The sequence below is a fragment of the Taeniopygia guttata genome, chromosome 27 (genome assembly GCF_048771995.1).
Source record: "Taeniopygia guttata chromosome 27, bTaeGut7.mat, whole genome shotgun sequence".
In the NCBI taxonomy this organism is placed as follows: Eukaryota; Metazoa; Chordata; class Aves; order Passeriformes; family Estrildidae; genus Taeniopygia; species Taeniopygia guttata.
Genome location: NC_133052.1, coordinates 4,744,364 through 4,762,997, shown reverse-complemented (window position 1 = coordinate 4,762,997; position 18,634 = coordinate 4,744,364). Strand labels below are relative to the sequence as shown.

Below are 18,634 nucleotides of genomic sequence, written 5' to 3'. Positions count from 1 at the left end.
TCCCTGCTCCACTCCAACATTGCCTGGGCACTTCCCTAGGGCACAAGGGTGTGTGCCTCAGCTCCATCCTGGGCTCCACAGCCAGCAGGGCTCACCTGACCAGCAAGGAAAGCTGGAAGCCTTAGGACAGAGGAAGGTAAGGCTAGGTATCTAAGGTCTTTTTCCTTAGAGGAAACCTAGAATCTTTGGGAACCAACAGATTAGTAAAAAGCCTCCTGCATGCCTGTACTGGTGCTTGTCAGATGACAAGGATGCAATGTTAACATGAGGCAATTGGTTCCCTTAAAATATTGCAATGGTTCCCACACAAATGGGATATACATGGAAGCAAGTCTCTGGTGATGAGGGACTGATGGGTCCTCCAGCAGTAAAATCATTCTCCTGTCTCAGCAGGGTCTAATACCTTATTTTTGTACCTCCAGATGCCACAGAGGCATCATGCTATGATCGGGATTTCTGCTCCTGGATTTAGTCCAGACTTTGACTTTTTTTCCAGTTTGTTTCAGATGTTCTTGGCTAAACGAGCAGAGGCCAAGCTCTTCCCTTACCAGGTGGAACACAGAAAGAGTCAACCCTTACCTTTTCTGGCTAATGATAAACTGCAGGGAATTGGCCTCCCTGCCAAATACCTAACCAGCACTGTGAAAAATAGAGATGGATCCCTATGGCATAACTTGTCCAGATCTTCTCAAGGCTGCTGGGATCTCTGCTCCCTTTGGGCTCTGTGAAAGAGGACATGGCTCTGTCACAGCTCTGACCACTCTCTTCCTCTTCAGTGCATTGGAAAAAATACTCGGGCAGCTTCAATTACCAGACAAATCCTCCACCTCAAAGTATTTGGGAAACGGGTGGAGTTGGCAACCCTGCCCCAGGAGAATTGTTTCAGATTATCAGGTGAATTGCCTCTGTGGGAAGTGCCCCTCTCTGCTGGGGAATTTGTGCCTTATATAACAACATACACAAAACACAGGGCCCCCAAGATGAGATTTCCAGGAAAGCTTTATACCTGGTTGCACATCCAGGAGCATCGGCATGGCTGCCATCTGCTCTGCAAAGCCACTGCTGGAAGTGCCACCACGGGCATGTCACACCCCTGCACAGTTGTCCTAGGGTGATGTTATGGTGTTTGTATCTCCAATCGTGTGTTCTGTTTACGTTTGATATTATGTTCTGTGCTTTCAGAACTGACTCTGAAAGTGAAGGTTTGTTTTGTTGTGTTATCATCTGGTTCACCTCCCCCCATGGTCTGTTGTCTAGAAAAGGCTAGTGCTGGCTGGCTGGCTTTGCTTTGCTTGCTTGGCTTGCTTGCTTTGCCTGCTTTCTTGCTTTGCTTCCTAGTTAGGTTAAGCAGTCCAATTCTTTTCCTGGACTGTTGCTTTTTCCTTTCCTCTTTCTGAATATCATCCAACCTGCTCTGGACTGGGATCTGGGAAACACCAAGGAACACCAGGAGCCTGCATTTTGTGATCTGCAGCAGCCATCCCCAGTGCTGGAGAGCAATCCCCAGTGCCCAGACCCGGGCGACCACTCCCAGGAAAGACTTTCTGGATTTGTTCATCTCTTCAGAGTGGTGAAAGAGTTTTGTTGTCATCTGGTGTTGTTAATTGTTTTGGTGCTGGGGAGTGCTTTGTTTGTTGAATAAACAGGTTCTTTTCCACTTCCCTCTCAGAGGAAATTTTTCCCTGAACCAGGTGGGCGGGGAGGGGCCGTGGGGGTTTGTTTCCTGGGGGCTCCTTTCAGAGGGTTTTCCCCAAATTTGCCCTAAACTAGGACAACAGTATAAACTCCCCAGGTACCACGTCCCTCCAAAGCCATGGGTGCAGTAGCTGATGCTGAGTGGGGCTGGGCTGTTTCACAAGCCAATGTCTCTCTCTCACTTTTGTCTTCTGGTTGCAACCCGCAGGAGCTCAGGGACAGCAGCAGCCACTGTGGATGGATGGAGACTCCCTCAAGTGCTGCAGAAAGAAGCCCCACAAAATTTGGAAAGAGGTGAGCCACTCTGTGCCTCCCTTTACGTGCTATGAGCAAAATTACAGAATCCCAGAATGGTTTGTAGGGGACTTAAAGCCCATCCAGACCCACCCCTGCCATGGGCAGGGGCACCTTCACTAGACTAGATTGCTCCAAGCCCTGTCCAGCCTGGCCTTGGACCCTTCCAGGGATCAGGGGCAGCCACAGCTGCTCTGGGCACCCTGTGCCAGGGCCTCCCCACCCTCCCAGAGAATAATTTCTTACAATATCCCATCTAACCCTGCCCTCTGTCAGTGTGAAGCCATCCCCCCTTGTCCTGCCACTCCAGGCCCTTGTAAATAGTCTCTCTCCATCTTTTTTGGAGATTTCCCTCAGGTAGTGGAAAGGGCCACGGTTAGGTCACCCCCAGAGCTTCTCACCTCCAGGCTGAACAATCCAAACTCTCTTAGTCTTTCCTTGTACAAGAGGTGTTCTATCCTTCTGATCATCCTGGTGGCCTCCTCAACTTCAATCCTTCCTTCTTCATCTTCCCAGAAGGCCAAATAAATAAATAAATATCTAAAGGGGTGCCGAGAAGATGGAGCTGGACTCTGCTCAGTGGTGCTGAGCAACAGGACAAGAGGCAACAGGCACAAACTGATGCCCAGGAAGTTCCACCTGAAGATGAGAAATAACTTCATCATTGTGCAGTGACCAAGCACTGGAAGAGATTGCCCAGAGGGGTTGAGCTTTCCTTGATGGAAATATTCCAGAACTGTCTGGAGGCAGTCCTGGACAATCCATTCATATAATTTGAATTTGAACCCGTTATGCCTCGTTGTAAGAGGATGTGAAAAACACCAATCACTTGGTTTTTAAAATTTTAAAAGTTTAATAATAATAAAATCCTTATATAAAATAGTAATACAATTAGAGTAATAAAGTTTAGAGTTAGGACAATGACAAGACAATAAAAAGCAAAGAATTACGGATGTCCGGATGCTCTTGGACACTCAGTCACGAAAAACATCCCTTGTGAACAAAGGAATAACCTTAAAATCAACAGCCTATTGCATATTCATATATCCTTCATGGTTATGCACACCTTCTATTTCATACAAGAACTCTGTCTGTTGTATGTCAACTGTTTCCTTTAATCCCCTGGCATCTTCGAGACTGAGCAAGGCCTGAAGAAATTACCTTCTTCTGATAAGAAAACCATAAATTCCTCTTCTCTGGAAGATTTAGGTGTTCCTCAAAGCGAGTATCTCATTCCTAAAAAAAACCCAAAAAAACTCCTCCCACATACATAGACTCTATTTTAACATTATGTTGTAACCTAAAGCTACGTTTAACACACTAAACTTTCTAACATTACACATATAATAGTCATTGTAACATCTGCAAAAAGCCAATCATAAAATACGCATTTTTCACAGAGGAAAAGGGGGAATGGGTTCAATTTGAAAGAGTACAGTTAGCTGGGATAGGGAAGAATTCCTCCCTGTGAGGGTGGGCAGCCCTGGCACAGGTGCCCAGAGCAGCTGTGGTGCCCCTGGAGCCCTGGCAGTGCCCAAGGCCAGGCTGGACAGGGCTGGGAGCAGCCTGGGACAGTGGGAGGTGTCCCTGCCATGGCAAGGGTGGCACTAGGAGGACTTCAGGTTCCTTTCCCACCCAAACTACTCTGGGATTTTGTGCCATGTATTCTGGAATGACCCTACTGGAACAGGAAGGCTGGACCAGAGGAACCCCTGTGGTCTCTTCCAGCGTGTCCCATTCCGGATGAAATGCGGGATAAACTCCCCAAAAGGCCTTTTCGGGCCCTTTCCCCGCCTCACCCGGCGGGACCGCCCCCCTGACCGCCTCTCCCTCCTGCGGGGCGCCGGAAAGGCGGCGCCACTTCCGCTTCCGGCGCGGCCGGGCCGGCATGGCGGCGCCCAGCGCGGCGGGGGAGCGGCGGCCCTTCGGGAGGCGGCTCCTCACCGACCCCGCTCGGCTTTTCCAGCACAACGCCTGGTGCGTCAGGGCTGCCGCCGCTGCCCGCTCGAGATCCACGTGAGCCGCCCGGGGTTCTGCTGCCCTGTGGTGCCGCCCGGCGGTGGGGTGGGGTGGCCGGGCGGGCTCGCCGTCGTCTCTCCGATTTGCGATCTGTGGCCAAGCGCTGTGTAATGGGCCAGCCGCAACCTGCCCGTTCCGCCTCACGGGGTCCCTTTTCTGCAGACGTGCCTCGAGAGACGCCCTCGGGGCGTGGGGCGGGCTGAGGGAGCGGTGGGTGTAGGGCTGGCGGCTGGACTGCGACTGCAGCCCGAGTGGGGAGCGGCATCCCCGAGCAGGGCATCGCCCTGTGTGGCCGGTGTTGGTCCCGAGTGCTGGTCCCCGGGGTCCTGAGTCTTTGGGACTGATCCCCCGGAGTTCCTGAGCACTTGGAACTGCTCCCTGCGGGGTTCTGTGCCGTGGGGACTGATCCTCTGGAGGCTCCTGAACCTTTGGGGCTGATCCCCAGGATGTCCTGAATCTTCAGGACTGATCGACAGGGAGTTTTGAGCCATTCTCAACCCTTCCTGAAGCAGTTGCATTCCTCAAGCTCCTGTGGTTTGTAGCAATTGTTTTATTGCTGTGGTTAATTACCTGCTGTCAGAAATCCATAATCTGTTATTCCTTCAGTAAAGTTGTTCCAAGTGTGTACTTGGAACAGGAGCTCTTAATTAGCTCTTAATACAGAAGTTGTTTTAAGTCAGTTAAACATCTAAATTCTCCAGTTTGCTGGGAACTGAAGGTATTTTGCATTTTTGGCGTAAATAGATCCAGTTTTGCTCTCTGGCTGCTATACCATTTTTAAAATTGGCTGTGTTTAATTTCTAATTAAGTAATATTTATGTGTGTCAGCCTGTCATTCCTTCTGAGACTCTTCTATACAAAAGGTATCTATTCTATACAAAAGGTATGTTACAAAAGCATATCCTTAGTTTTCCTGTGGAAATTCTTAATGATCTGCTTTTTCACAGGCTTAGTATTTAAGCCTTTGTTTTGTCAGTTAAAATTGGAAGATTGATTCCTTTGGAGACAACAACTGCTTCTTGGGCCTTGTAGTCTGCTTTTCACTGACTTGTTTTAATGATAAAAGGCCAAGTGAATCACTTCAATGACTGCATGGCTTTGTGTGTGCATTGAAGTTATTAGTAATTCTTAATGCTTTAAATCTTACCATAATTTTCTCATAATTTGATTTAATTTAACAGTTACCTTCCAAATAACCCAACTGCCTTTTTTGTTTTGAGAAAGACAATGGAGTTCTGTGCTGAGTGCCCTCATGGTTTTAGCAAGGATCTAGTCCCATTAAATTTGACTGAGCATCCAAAATGGGACAGATTTAGTATCCCTTCTGTTTGCAATTCCATGAGTTCATTCAGGACTAGGACCTGCATGTGCTGACTAGACTGTTGTGCTGGTGCTGGACTGGAATTGGGGATCACATCTGCACCCCTGTCCATTTGGAGGGCTCTCCTTCTCTTTCCTCCCATGCTTAGCTCTAGTTCATCTTATTTTTCACAACAGGGATAATGTGGAATGGTCAGAAGAGCAGGAAGCCAGTGCCAGGAGTAAAGTTCAAGAGAACAGCTCACAGCTACTGCCACAAGATAAACAAGGTACTTTTGGAGAGTGTCCTCATGCAAGTCTTGTCTTTGTGCCAGGAATGGAACAGTCTGGCCAGAGTCACATCAGAACATCATCAGTTCCTCCCTTCCTCCTCTCCCTGTCACTCAGAAGGCGTTAACACACGTGTGATAATGGGAAATTGAGAAGGAGGAACCTTTCAGTTTTTAATTTATCTCTCTGTGACTCTTCCACCTTCACTAGATACTCCTCCAGGTTGGGAAGAGTCAGACTGGGTTGAGTTTCTTTGTCATGTTGTGTATGTTAAATACTTGTTATGTTCATTGTCAACAAACCTCTTTGAATGTAGAGTTATTGCCTCTGCTTATTTTTGCCCTTTAAAGCTGAACTGCTAGTAGTCAGTCTCTTTTTGCTGGCTTGCTGTGGAGTGAGCCCTGATCCAAGCTGATTTTCTCTTTAAAGGGTCTGATAATGTCCATATCTGTCTCTACAGAGTAAACAAACTGCATGAGAGCAATTTCATCAGAGAAAGAAAAACTATTCTATCTTGATTGTTTACCCTCAGACAGCAAAGAGATTCCAAAGTTTTTATTTTATATGATTTAAAGGTTATTTATCAATCCAAAATGCAGAGCTTACTTGTCTCTGAATCAAGCTTCAGCTCTTTGGTTAAGTCATGGTTGAAGTCTTTCTGAAATGGTTAATAATGCATTTTCTCCACACCTGATAGAGATTATCCAGTCCCTCAAATGTTGGTGAAATGGTTCTTTGGTGTGATAAGAAACTTGTCTGATGAGGATCTTGTTACACCCTGCTGAGCTCTAAGGTGTATCTGCTCCTTTTGTTCAAATTAAATTGAGTGTGTCACCCATAAGATGATGTTGAGCACTATTGGAACTATTGACACTTCCATATAGCTTCCAGTTGTGTTCACAACAGCAAATTTAATTACACCAAAGAGTAACCCTCCTAATTTCTTGGACTCTTAGAGGTATCCAGCGGTTTTCCATTGTGATGCCCATTGTGTTGAGCTCATTTTAAAATCTGGTTAGCATTAAAGGGTGCTGTCTGTCATGCTTTGAGAACCTATATACAACTAGGAAATTGTGGAGCAATTTTTTGTTGGAGCCATTTGTCAGAGCTCCATGATGTATTTCCCAGACTGAACAATGGAGGCCAGTCAAATGTTGATGGTTATATTCACTGGGAAGCTTGTGGAGACAATGGGATGGCTGGAAAGTAGGGAAAGCAGCCCAAGCAAATGTGCCTGAAGGGTCTGGTAGTTTGAGAATCAGGATGTACAAGGAGGAGAACAAAGGCAGAATACTGGTAATTATGGTTGTATTATTCTGTGGACTACTTGGGGATGTCAGGATTTGTTCTTAAGAAGGATGTAAGCTTGGTGGGTATGTGGAAGATGTGTCTTCTGGATGGAAAAAGAAAGAGAAAAAAATCCAAGCTTCTTGGTTTCCTTTTGAGGCTCCATAATTAGCCCCCTTGCAATTCAGGAGATTTCTGATTCTCTTCTGGTCTTTTTGAACAGTTACTTTTGTTTACTCTTATTTTACAGAGTGAAGGGGTGAGTATGGGCTTGGGTTTGGGGGTGTGCTTGTAAAGGTGAGCCAGGAATCCTTATCAGGAAAGTCTCTGGAGGAATCTGTCTTGCACACCAATGGCACTGTGAGCTAATACCCCAAAAAGGGCCTGAGACAAGTATGATGTGAACTTTTCTGGCAAGAAGTCTTCCGGAAAAATTAACTTGGTCATATTTTCACTTAAATCTGTTTCTTGTATGATCTTTGTCAGCTGGCCCTTGATTTTTTTTTTGTATTTATATTGTTACTGATCCTTTATTCAGTTTATTGAAAACAGCAGGCTCCAAGGTAAATGAACTTTAAATAAAGCTTCCCCACACGTGGTTTGGAGTATGACAGCTCTTCAGTAGCATCCAACAGAATTTCGCACTAATGTAACAAAGGAAGAGTACAATGTCTTCTTCACCAGTGTAATGTGGCAAAAATGTGGGCAATCCAAAATGGCTGGGCTGGAATTTTGTCCCAGCGTCTCAGGTAAGCAGTCAGGTTCTCATGGGATTGTTGGAGATGAGCAGAAATCAGGATCTGTGTTTTTGTTAGGGGAAAGAGTGTTTCAGCCTCAGAAGCCTTGCAGATTCCTGCTAGTACATGGGAAAAGGACTGTTCAGGATAGACTATGCGAGGGTTTGGATCGATAGCGCTTCCTCCAGCATCAGCAAATAGTGAACTGACCTGACCCTGCTCACTGTGACCCACAGTGAGATCATGGCACAAACTTACTGCTTGTGTCTAATGCCAGACATTAAAGTTTCCTTTGGCTTGAGGTTTAAGAACCAGACTTCTTAAAAGGAGAAAATCCTTATAGTTGAGGTGAAGAGATTATTTTTATATATAGCTCTTTGTGCTGCAGGGGTAGATACTACTAAAAATAGACATATGACTTATTAGTGCTTCTTTGTTAAAGCCATTTTTGTCTATATTTGCCTGAGGCTACATATTTTTCCAGGTGTTCTGGGTTCACTTTACTGTCTCACTTTGAAACAGTTTTATGTTCTTCAGGAAGACTAGTAAGCAGTTCAACTAGTAATGCCCCCCCAGTCTTTTTTATTCAGCAGTGCACTTGTTGCCATCCAAAGATGGTTGAGGAGTTACTTGTTATTGGCATGAAATTGGGATTTCTGGGCATGGATGTTAATGTCTGTAGGTGATTCCAAGCATAGGATGCTATAATTAGGTGTTAATTCCCAGGACAGAGAGCTCATCACACTGATGAAGTCATAGAAAGTCACTTGGATTTGTAGCTTCCCACGGAAGAAATAGTTCCCCCAGACTGTATTTGATCTGAAATCTGTAAAAGTGTGTGGAAATAAGTTAGCAGGTCACTCAAATTTCTTCATCATGGCTTTATAAGAGCTATTCCAGCTCTCTGTAATCCTAGCTTGCTCCTGGAATGAACCATTTGATGTGAAGGTGCTGCTGCTCAAATTAATTCTGTTCATCTTTAGCCTGTCCACCTTAGTTCTCCACTGGTACTTTAATGCAGTGGTCACTGTTGATTCCCCTCTTTTGTTCATACAGGTGTGATGCTCTGACACACACAGAACTATGGAAAGCAAAGTTATCTGGACTGGTGGAAAACATGCTGTCGTATTACCTGCAGGATTGCATAAATTACAACTGAGCTTCCTGGCCTGGAGAGTTGACTCATTTTTTGGTTTCTCCACCTGAAAATAGGAGCAGTGTGTTGGACAGGAGCTTTCAGCTCCAGGCAGCTCTCAGAAAATTAGGAAAGTTGTGCTTGACACTTAACGTCACCTGGCTCCAAATTAATTGTTCCAGTGAGCTGAACAAGTCAGTGTTAGAGATGGAAGTAAAACCTGGATTTCTTTAATCCAGTCTCCTTCAAAGAGAATTTTTCTGTTGCCAACTTTCTTTAAATCCTACCAGGAGACAGAGTTTCCTCTTCTCTCTTTTCTCTTTTTAAGTCCTAACAAAGTGACTGTAGGACATAGGCTGAGTGTCTATGTGGAATTGCAAATTTAAATAAAGGTGATTTTCAGTCATTAATGTCACTTATTACAGCAGGTTGGTGAATAGATGCATGCAGTGATCCCTCACTCTCTGAACTGATTAAACCCTGAGACCTTCTGATTTGATGCCTGGTGATGTTTTTGCTTGTGTTCACAGAGGAATATGAGGTGAATGCTAAGAAATACTGGGATGACTTCTATAAAATCCATGAAAATGGCTTCTTCAAGGACAGACACTGGCTCTTCACTGAATTTCCTGAGCTGGCACCTAACAGGAACTCAAGCCAAAATGGAGATTCTGTGCATGGATTTAGTGACACAGAAAAATCCAAAAATGAAGGGCTGGGAAGCTGTAAAAATGGCCATTGCTCATTGGAAACCAGGACAGAGAGTCAGTTAAACCTGATAAAGAGCCCGCGTGGAGGCCACACAGAGGAGTTGGCTGCACAGAAAGACAGTGAGCTGAGTCAGAGTGATGGGCATTACCCAGGATCAGCTGCATCTTACCGTATCTTAGAGGTAAAAACTATAAATCAAAGTCACACTCACACATCAAAGCCTCCCTTGTGTCAGTGTGACTGGAACATAAAAATGTGTGTCACTGCCAAACAGCAAGGGAGTGGATGATTGCCTTCAGTCAGTAAAATGCAAAAATCAGAGAGCAGTTTAGAACTGAACTAAACCTGTTGGGATTCATTTGGTTCAGACTCTGAATTAACAGAGCACAAGGACCATAAGAAGTTTACAAGTTTAAAAACCAAACTATTGCTGTCAGATGTTCAAATGGACATTTAAAAGTCATCTTTTGAAGACATTGCTTCTTCTACTCTGTATAAAGCTTTCCCTTGTGTCCTGGTTTAGGGCAAATTTGAGAGGAAACTTCCAAAGGGATCTCGCTAGAAAGCAGATTCAAGTGGCCCCTCCCCCAGCTGGCTCAGGAAAATATTTCCTTGGAGAAAAGTAGAAAAAAAACTGTGTATTTAACAAGCAAAGAATTCACAGGCATAAAAAAAATAAATAATAAGCCATAAAACCTCTCAGTGTTCTGAAGAGATGGCAACTTCAGAAAGCCCGTGGTGTGGGGTGTAGTTTGGCTCACTGTTTTCAGTCCCTCTGGTGCTGGAATGCCACATCCCGGGCCTCAGTGGGCCACAGGCATGAGCTCCCAGTGTTCTTCTGGGGTTTTAGTCCAGAGCAGGGTCGATCAGTTCCGAGGAAAAGAATAACCAGGGTCCAGGGAACTTCGCTACCTCAGCTAGCTAAACAAAACTAACGAAAAGTAAAGGAGAGGTCTCTCCTATTGTCTGTCTTGCAGACAACACAATCTGTGAGAAGGAATGCAGAGTGGGGGGAGCAAGTGCAGTTTCTGCAAACAAACTGCGCACTTCTCTCCCCCTTTGCTCTCAAAACCAGTCTTAAAGGTGCAGAACTTAATATCCAGCGTAAACAGAACTGATGATCAGGGATACAAGCATCATATAGTCAGCCTAGGACACCTTGTCATTATCTTCTGCATGTTTGTGCTGACTCCTGTTTGCCTTGGGAGGTGTGAAACAAAGCAATGAAGCCAAGAATGTAAAGATGCTCTTGTGTTTGTTCATTAGGGCCCTTGTGATAACAGGGCATCCCAGACAAAGCCAGATACAGGCTTTGTCCCAGAGAAGTTTGTGGCAGTTATAAATATTGGACTGATAACAGCTGGTTGTGACCTTTTGCTCTGCCACCTCTAGTTGTTCACTGTAGATATTACTGGATTTGTTTAATACTTAGTATTATATGAAAGTCCTGCCCTTCCAGGGGCAGGAACTGTCCCTTAGTATGAGCTGTCCCAATTTTTGAGTTTAATTTTACACTTTTAAGATTTCCTCAGACTTCGGGATTCTCAACGTGCGTTTCCTATCCCACCTGAGCACTTTAACATCTGTCACTGCAAACTCTCTGTGTTTTCTGCTCAGTCAGTTTCAATTTTACTGATTCTTTAAACATTCAGAGGCAAATTCCCTAAACCAAGTTGTGTGAGCCATTATCTCTTCAAATGGGAACAAGCAGAAGGAGTAATTAGAGTAAAGCAAACTTAACTTCTCTGTTGCTCTGATTTTCTATGGGAGTGAATGTAACTCATCCATGGCCTTTGCCAGTGCTTCACTGACTCGTACTGGTTGCTATGCTTGGGATTCCAGCAAAAACAGCTTTCAAAAGAGTAATAATGTATGGATGGTTATTAATATTTTGACAAAAGCTTACTGTGTGGTTTCCCACACATGTAGTCCTGTTCCTCAGACATTAACATGCTTGGGTCTTGCATGGACACTTAAGAATGGTAAATGCCATTCTCAGCTTTACTCTTGTGTAGCTCTTCGTTCCATGGCTGTAGAGAGATGATTGAAAATCCTCTGTATGTACATGCTGAAGGAATTATTTTCACTGTATACATCTGCTCTGTTTATGCAGGTTGGCTGTGGGGCTGGGAATACAGTCTTCCCAATTTTACAAACCAACAAGTAAGTAGAGACAAGACAAGAGGAAATGGCTTCCCACTGCCAGAGGGCAGGGATAAATGGGAAGAATTGTTCCCTGTGAGGGTGGGATTGCATGAGTCACTCAGAAAAGCTGTGGCTGCTACATTCCTAGAAGTGTCCAAGGCCAGGTTGGACACGGCTTGGAACACCTTGGTCTAGTGGAAGATGTCCCTTCCCTGCCCATGGCAGGGGTGGGACTGGATGGGCTTTAACATTCCTCCCAACCCAAACCGTTCTGGGATTCTGTGAAGTAATTCTCAGTAGGCTTTCACCTGCATGAGATAACAGCCTCTGAAAAACAGCTGGAAAAATGTTCCATGACAATCTCAGAGAAAAGCCAAATGCAAATGGTATCTTTGTCATCTGCAGCTTCAGGTTTTGTGTTTTGAGCTTGGAAGCCCTTGGTTTTAGCCCTTTTCCTTTAGAAAAAGGAAGCAGTCTGTTCCTGTGAGAATAATGGGCATAGAGGAGCAATGGAATCCACCAGATTTGCACAAAAACTGAAGTCCAGGATTTCTGGGGTTTGTGCATTTGAAATACTCTTTAATTCCTCTGTATAAATGACAAGTTTCTTTGATTTATTGCAGTGACCCTGGCCTATTTGTTTATTGCTGTGATTTTTCTACAACAGCTGTGAATCTTGTCCAGGTAATCTCAATGGTGACTTATGAAAATGTAGAAAGTATCTGGGGCCAATTGCCTATTAACACAAATCTATACCAGCTGCCAGTGATGCTGGTTGTGCTGGCAGCTTTCTAGTTTTAGCCAGCCCTGGTGCTGACCCTTGCATTGGGAAATCTGGAAAATGAGCCATCAAAGATTGCAGAAATTAGGGAAGTAAAAGTTCTCAAAATGTCATATTGGCAGCAAATAAGTCAGCCAGGTTTTCTTTCCCTGTGGTTGGCAGTACTTTTCTCAATACATTGTTCTTTTAGCTAAGTAACTTGAAAATAAACTCAAACCTTGAAAATATTTAGGCTATTTTTTAAGAGGAACTAAAGCTGGTTTTGGTTTGTGTGTGTTACTGTCACCACAGTTCTGGGAACATGGTCTAATTGCTTCTGCACAGGCAGCTGAGGAGGTTTGTGGTGCAAGAGGTTGGGATTTAGTCGAAGGACAAATACCACTGATACATTTCAGGTCAAGGGAGAACTGAAAATATATGAAGTATCAAATGCAATCAGTCACTTCCTGAGATGAGAGGGGAGCATAGCACCACAGTTGGCATCCATTTTGTCCTCTGGATTTGACACAGGCACTGTTTGTAGAGGCTTCTGCAATCTGTAGCAGCAGCTTTAGAAAAATATGCAATTTCTAAAAGACATCTATATCTGTTTTTTAAGACTGAAACTTTAGGCAACCAAGTTTGATTTTTGAAGTATAAGGAATATCTGCTTGTACATGAAATGAATCTTGATTTCAATCATGCAGAGAGGTGCCCTGACACTCTCACTCATGTAAAGGTTTCCAATTTATCAGAATAAATCTCATTTCTTACCACTGTTAGTGGAAATTCTGACCTTAAAATTGTGATAAACCCTGGATCCAATTTTGCATTTTTTTTTCAGTGCTGATTGATTGTAACAAGACCAAAGCTCTTTGTATATCTCCTGTGTGTAAATATTTTTTCACATTTCACACCTGTTCCTTGCCTGACCAAGGAACATACCTGACACGGAAGTCCAGTGAGACTGAAACAGATCTCTGGACACACCTCTTGATAATGGGAAAGTTAGAATACTCTATATAATACTAATAATCCATGTAGTCCAGCTAATACTGAGATCAGGGTCTGCTACTAATGTTCCTAATTTTTCTCCCTCAAATACAGAAAAATGCAGAATATGATTCTTCTCGCTGCTTTGTGTTTGTCCATGACCTGTGCAATGAGAAAAGTCCTTTCCCAATGCCAGAGGAGAGTCTTGACATTGTTATTCTTATCTTTGTCCTCTCAGCAGTTCTCCCAGAGAAGTAAGTTTTAATAATTCCTTCTGATGGCGGAAGATAATTTTTCTAAAACTGGAGTGTTTTGATAATCTCCTACCAAGGAAAATTAAAATTTGTTCTATTTGTTGTCCAATTTTCCATGAAGCCTCGGAAAATGAGATATTGCAGGTATTGGCTGTTGTAACCAATTCTGACAGAGGACAGGGTGATTTTAAGTGACTGCAGGTGATCATTGCTGGGGTCACTGTTCTGAGCCCCAGCCACACTGAACACTCACTTTGGAAAGTATTCTGCTGGATTTTCAGGCTCAAAGGGTAGATGAATTTCTCACATGGGAGGTAGCAAGAAGGAAGGGTTCAGTTTCAGAAAAAAGGTAAGGAAAGTGCTGTGGACTTAGTGTGATAATTGTTGCAACCTACACTCGTCTCTTTTTTTTTGTTCCCATTAGTTTTACTTCACAACACTTCTCTTCAAGTTTGCTTACTACTTGTTTTGCAGAAACCAGTGGAGATCCTTTCATAATCAGTAAGAGAGAGCAGTTAATCCCTGCTATGGCAGGATGTTATCCTTGTAGGAAAAAAAGCAAAATCGGGGAATGTCAAAAAAATAGAGGCCAAATAAAATGAACCCACCTGACTCTGGGAGAGCTCAGAATGCTGCTGGCTTTGGGTAGCTCATTACATGAAGCTGAAACATACAGAACTTTATTCCATCTTTTTGGAAGGAAATAAGCATGATTTTGCAGCTTGTTGAGCACTCCTGGTTTGTTTTTCTCTCAGAATGCAGTGCATTGTGACCAGACTGAGTCGCCTTCTGAAACCAGGGGGAATGATCTTGTTACGAGATTATGGCCGCTATGATCTCGCCCAACTTCGGTTTAAGAAAGGTATTTCCTTCCCCCAGGAATTCTTGCCCCATCACTGGTAGATTCTGCTTCTCTGGAGCTGTGTCTGCCCTGTTTCGAGGCAGCTCATTAATTCTGCAAAGCACAGTGTGTGCTGGAGAAGGGCCTGTTGTTGGATGGCAGTTGTTGATTTTTAAGTGATCACTGGTGACTGTTAATATCTCTCTTGCTCTTAGGTCAATGTCTGTCTGATAACTTCTATGTGAGAGGTGATGGCACCAGAGTCTACTTCTTCACACAAGGTAGGAGGACAGAAACATGCCTCTGACCATCAAAAAACATCCCTCTGACTCTCTTCACCACTTCTTTTCCCTGTGCCCTCCAGGCTGGCCACTAGATCTTTTCATCCTCTTTCTTAGAGCACTGTGAAATGTTAAGTATCTCCCAATTAAACAGTGACCTGGGCTTGTCAGCTTCTGGTGCAAGAATGTCATGGTCAATTTCCTTAGTCGAAAATCCTTTAAGAGGAAGAGTGTTGTGTTTGTTACCCTGGGAGGAGTGGGATTGGAGGAGCTCTCCTTGTATATTGGCTGCAGATGATGGAGAGAGATGGATACCACCTAGCAGAACTTCCCTTAAGTTTCCTCCTCTCCTGTAAGGAAATCAGAAGGCTGTGGTCCAGCATGGAGCTGAGGCAGCCCCTCCAGTTCTGCTGCTGTTTGATGTTAGCAGCAATTATTCTCCCAGTTTATCACCAGCTGCATCTCCAGTCCCTCCGCTACAGGCCCCTGTGCACAGTCAGTTCTAGAGCAGTGGCACAACTGAACTGTTCCCCACTGCACAAGTCTTGTCTGGCACAAGAAAATTAATGTTTAATGCATGTTTGGCAAACACCTCAAGATGGAAAGCATCTGATAAAGAAGCACAAGCTGAGACCTGTTGGACTTTTCCTACAGAAACTCCAGACAAACCACGTGCTCTGGAAGTAAGCTCTGCTGTTCAGCAGGACTGGGGCACTGTGAGACTTACTTGTTTGGTCAGGATTACCTGCCAGTGGAATTGTTGAAGCCTCAAGGGCTCTTAGTACTTTAATTGGGCCCCAACAGGGTCTGGGGTTTAGGAACTTTTTTTTTCCAGATTTAACATTAATGAATCCAATTCCCCTCCAGCCTAGGCAGCACAGATCTAAGTGCCACTGTTTAAAAGCATAGGTCTGATCCTGTTCTTTGCTCTTTTGGACTCTGAAATTCCTCTGGGCAGGGAAGAAGGAATGGCTCTGTCCCAGCTTGCCAGAAGATGCTCCTTAATTGGTTACTACGAGCAGTGCCCTTATTTGAAACTGCTCCCGTTTCCTTTGTCAAGTCTCTAGTTCTAGGTGTACTCCAAATAATTCTTTCCTTCTTTGCTAGAAGGAAAACTTAAAAAACTGTGATGTTAAACTCCCTTTGTAAAGTAGTTAAGGCTTGTTTGATCATTTCCCTGCTCAGGTGAAACTGTGTGTTTCCTCTGGCCCATCTTTCAGCTTAGCTTTGCACTCAGTGTGAGCAGGTATCAGTTAAAGTAAAGCTATAGTCTCCTCAGTTTCCTTCTCTTTGCTTCCAGATGAATTAGATCATCTGTTCACCACAGCTGGGCTGGAAAAAATCCAGAATCTGGTTGATCGGCGATTGCAAGTGAACCGTGGGAAACAGATGACGATGTATCGGGTGTGGATCCAGTGCAAATACTGCAAACCCACCACCCTTCAGCCATGAGGCATGTGGACTTTGGACTGGAGCCTCTTCATCTCCTCCTGGTGACCTGTGTGTGATGCACACCCAGGACCTCAGTGCCTTTTACCATGCCTGGCATCACTTAAAGTGAGTTTTGCTAAGGACAAATGCCGTGCAAGTAGAGCAAGCATTTTAGATGTCATAGAATCACAGAATATACTGGGTTGGGAAAGACCCATGAAGATCAAGTCCAACTCCTGGCCCTGCACAGGACACTCAACAATCCCACCCCATGCCTGAGAGCGTTGTCCAAACACTCCTTGAGTTCTGGAAGCCTCAGGGCTGTGACCCATTCCCTGAAGAACCTGTTCAGTGCCTAACTACCCTTTGTGGGAAGAACCCTTTCTTGATATCCAGCCTAACCCTTCCTGGACACAGCTCCAGCCATTTTCTCAAGTCCTGTCCCTGGTCAGGAGTGTGAAGAGATTGGTTCCTGCCCCTCTGCTGTCCCTCAGGAGGATGTTGAAGATCCCAGTGAGGTCTGACCTCAGTCTCCTCTTTTGCAGCTGAACAGACCAAGTCCTTATACGGCTTCCTCTCAAGGCCCTTCACCATTCTCATGGCCATTCTCAGGATGGTCTCTAGTGGCTTAATGTCTTTTTTATATTGTGATGCCCAAAACTGCACACAGCACTTAAGGTGGGGCTGCCCCAAAGCAGAGCAGGACAATCCCCTGCCTGACCAGGAATGCTTTACCTAATGCCCCAGGACACATCCTGGCTGCCAGGGCACTGATGACTCATGTTCAACTTGCCATGGACCAGGACTCCTGAGTCCCTTCCTGCAGCTGCTCTCAGCCTCATTCCCCAGTCCACCCACACATCCAGGCTTGCCCCTTCCCATATGCAGAATCCAGCACTTCCCTTGTTGAGCTTACCATGATTGGTGATTGCCCATATCTCTGATTTGTCAAGGTTTCTCTGGAGGCCCTCTCTCCCCCTGAGACACTTGACAGCTCCTCCCAGTTCACTGCAAACAGCAAACTTCCTTAGTACTCCTTCAAGTTCTGCATCCAGGTCATTAATGTGGATATTGAAGAGCACAGGCTTGAGAAGGGAGCCCTTTAAATGTCATGCTACTGGTCTGAGTTTTAAAAATTATTTATGGTTTTAACCTAAGAGGTGGTATCTTACAGCAGCCGAGCAAGTTGAGTAGCGACTTGCTCATACTCTAGATTTCCACATGAAATAGGAGAGCTCTGACCTTATCTCTGTCTTGTGTACTTTTGTCTTGGCAACAAACATACAAAGGATAAACCTGCTCTTCTCTGGAATGGCTCATTGATATGAATCCCTTGGCCAACTTATCTTATGCAGCTGTTTCCTAGTCATTCAGGTGTGTGCCAATCCAGGAGTTAAAATACATTGATCTGAGGGCAGGAACTGAGACTACGTGAATCTCTCTGTACCAGCTTTCCCTGGATGATTCAAGGTGTGGAGATAACCTGTGGAGAAAGGAAATGATGCTGCTCTGCCCTCACTGTCCACAAGGATGTCCTCCCAGGGAACCATTAAACAATAGCTCAGGTGCTATAAATTCCTCTCAGGCAGTGTTCAGGTTTTCAAAAGTTCAGTGCTGATGCTGATTTTAGGGCGCCTTCAGAGTGCAGCAGATTAGAAGCAGCTAACAGGACCAGGGTTTATAAATAATTACCTACTTTTCCTAGTGGCTGCAGCTCCCAGGTCACAAACTACCCTGTCATGGTGATGTGCTAAACCAAAACACAAGACACTTTCTTTGATCTGAAATCTGCAGGAGGTTTAATTTTTGCACCCTTGTTTAAGTTCTTAAGATGAAGCAAACACTGGCTTTCAGAAGGTATTTCCCTGACTTTGACAGCAAATACCTCTTACCTTAGCTTTTCTTCTGTTATTTTTAGGGTGTGGTACAACAGGTATTAGAATAAGTTTTGTGCTTTTCAGTGACTGTTTGATTCATGTAAATCAGGCTTGCAAAAGCTGTAGTGAGGACTCTCTCCTCATTCATAGCTGCCTCTCACCCCTCAGCCAGCTTCCAACCATCCAGCCTGCAGCTGTGCCTTTCCCACAGGGCCTTCTGGTGAGCATAAGCCTTAGCAACTTTCATAATTATACCCCCATATCCCACATCTTCCCCCATTTTTTTTTAATTAGGCAACAAAAACCTAAACAACTCCTAAAAATATTAATAACAGTGACAACAATAATAATTATAAAAACTTTTCAAAAACTGTAACCTGTTTATAACATAGCAACTATGTGCACATAGAATCAGGATGGTACAACAAAAGGTCGCACGCGCTGTGATGGAATTCTCTCCACCTGGTGGCCTGTGGAGACACAGGCATAACCTCCTCCTCGTGTCATTAAGTCCAGGAGTCTTTTCCATTGTCCAGTTAATTTACCATTAAATTTTAATTTACCAAAGTCCTTTACCATTACTG

General features: G+C 44.5%; 1 protein-coding gene across 2 annotated transcripts in view; it reads left to right on the top strand.

Moving 5' to 3' along the window:
• The first annotated feature begins 3,832 nt into the window (after nt 1-3,832).
• Nucleotides 3,833-18,634, top strand: part of TLK2 (tousled like kinase 2) — a 73,621-nt gene continuing 58,819 nt past the window's right edge. Inside the window, exons 1-9 of one of the 2 annotated variants that reach the window (XM_030255964.4) lie at nt 3,833-3,966; nt 5,506-5,597; nt 9,288-9,649; nt 11,582-11,631; nt 12,237-12,297; nt 13,481-13,620; nt 14,376-14,482; nt 14,677-14,742; nt 16,043-18,617. In XM_030255964.4, coding sequence (XP_030111824.1) covers nt 3,878-3,966; nt 5,506-5,597; nt 9,288-9,649; nt 11,582-11,631; nt 12,237-12,297; nt 13,481-13,620; nt 14,376-14,482; nt 14,677-14,742; nt 16,043-16,194 — 1,119 coding nt within the window. In that variant the 5' untranslated portion in view covers nt 3,833-3,877 and the 3' untranslated portion in view covers nt 16,195-18,617. Of the gene's footprint in view, nt 3,967-5,505; nt 5,598-9,287; nt 9,650-11,581; nt 11,632-12,236; nt 12,298-13,480; nt 13,621-14,375; nt 14,483-14,676; nt 14,743-16,042; nt 18,618-18,634 lie in introns of those variants that run through there. The other variant, XM_072918962.1, reaches the window with a different exon arrangement.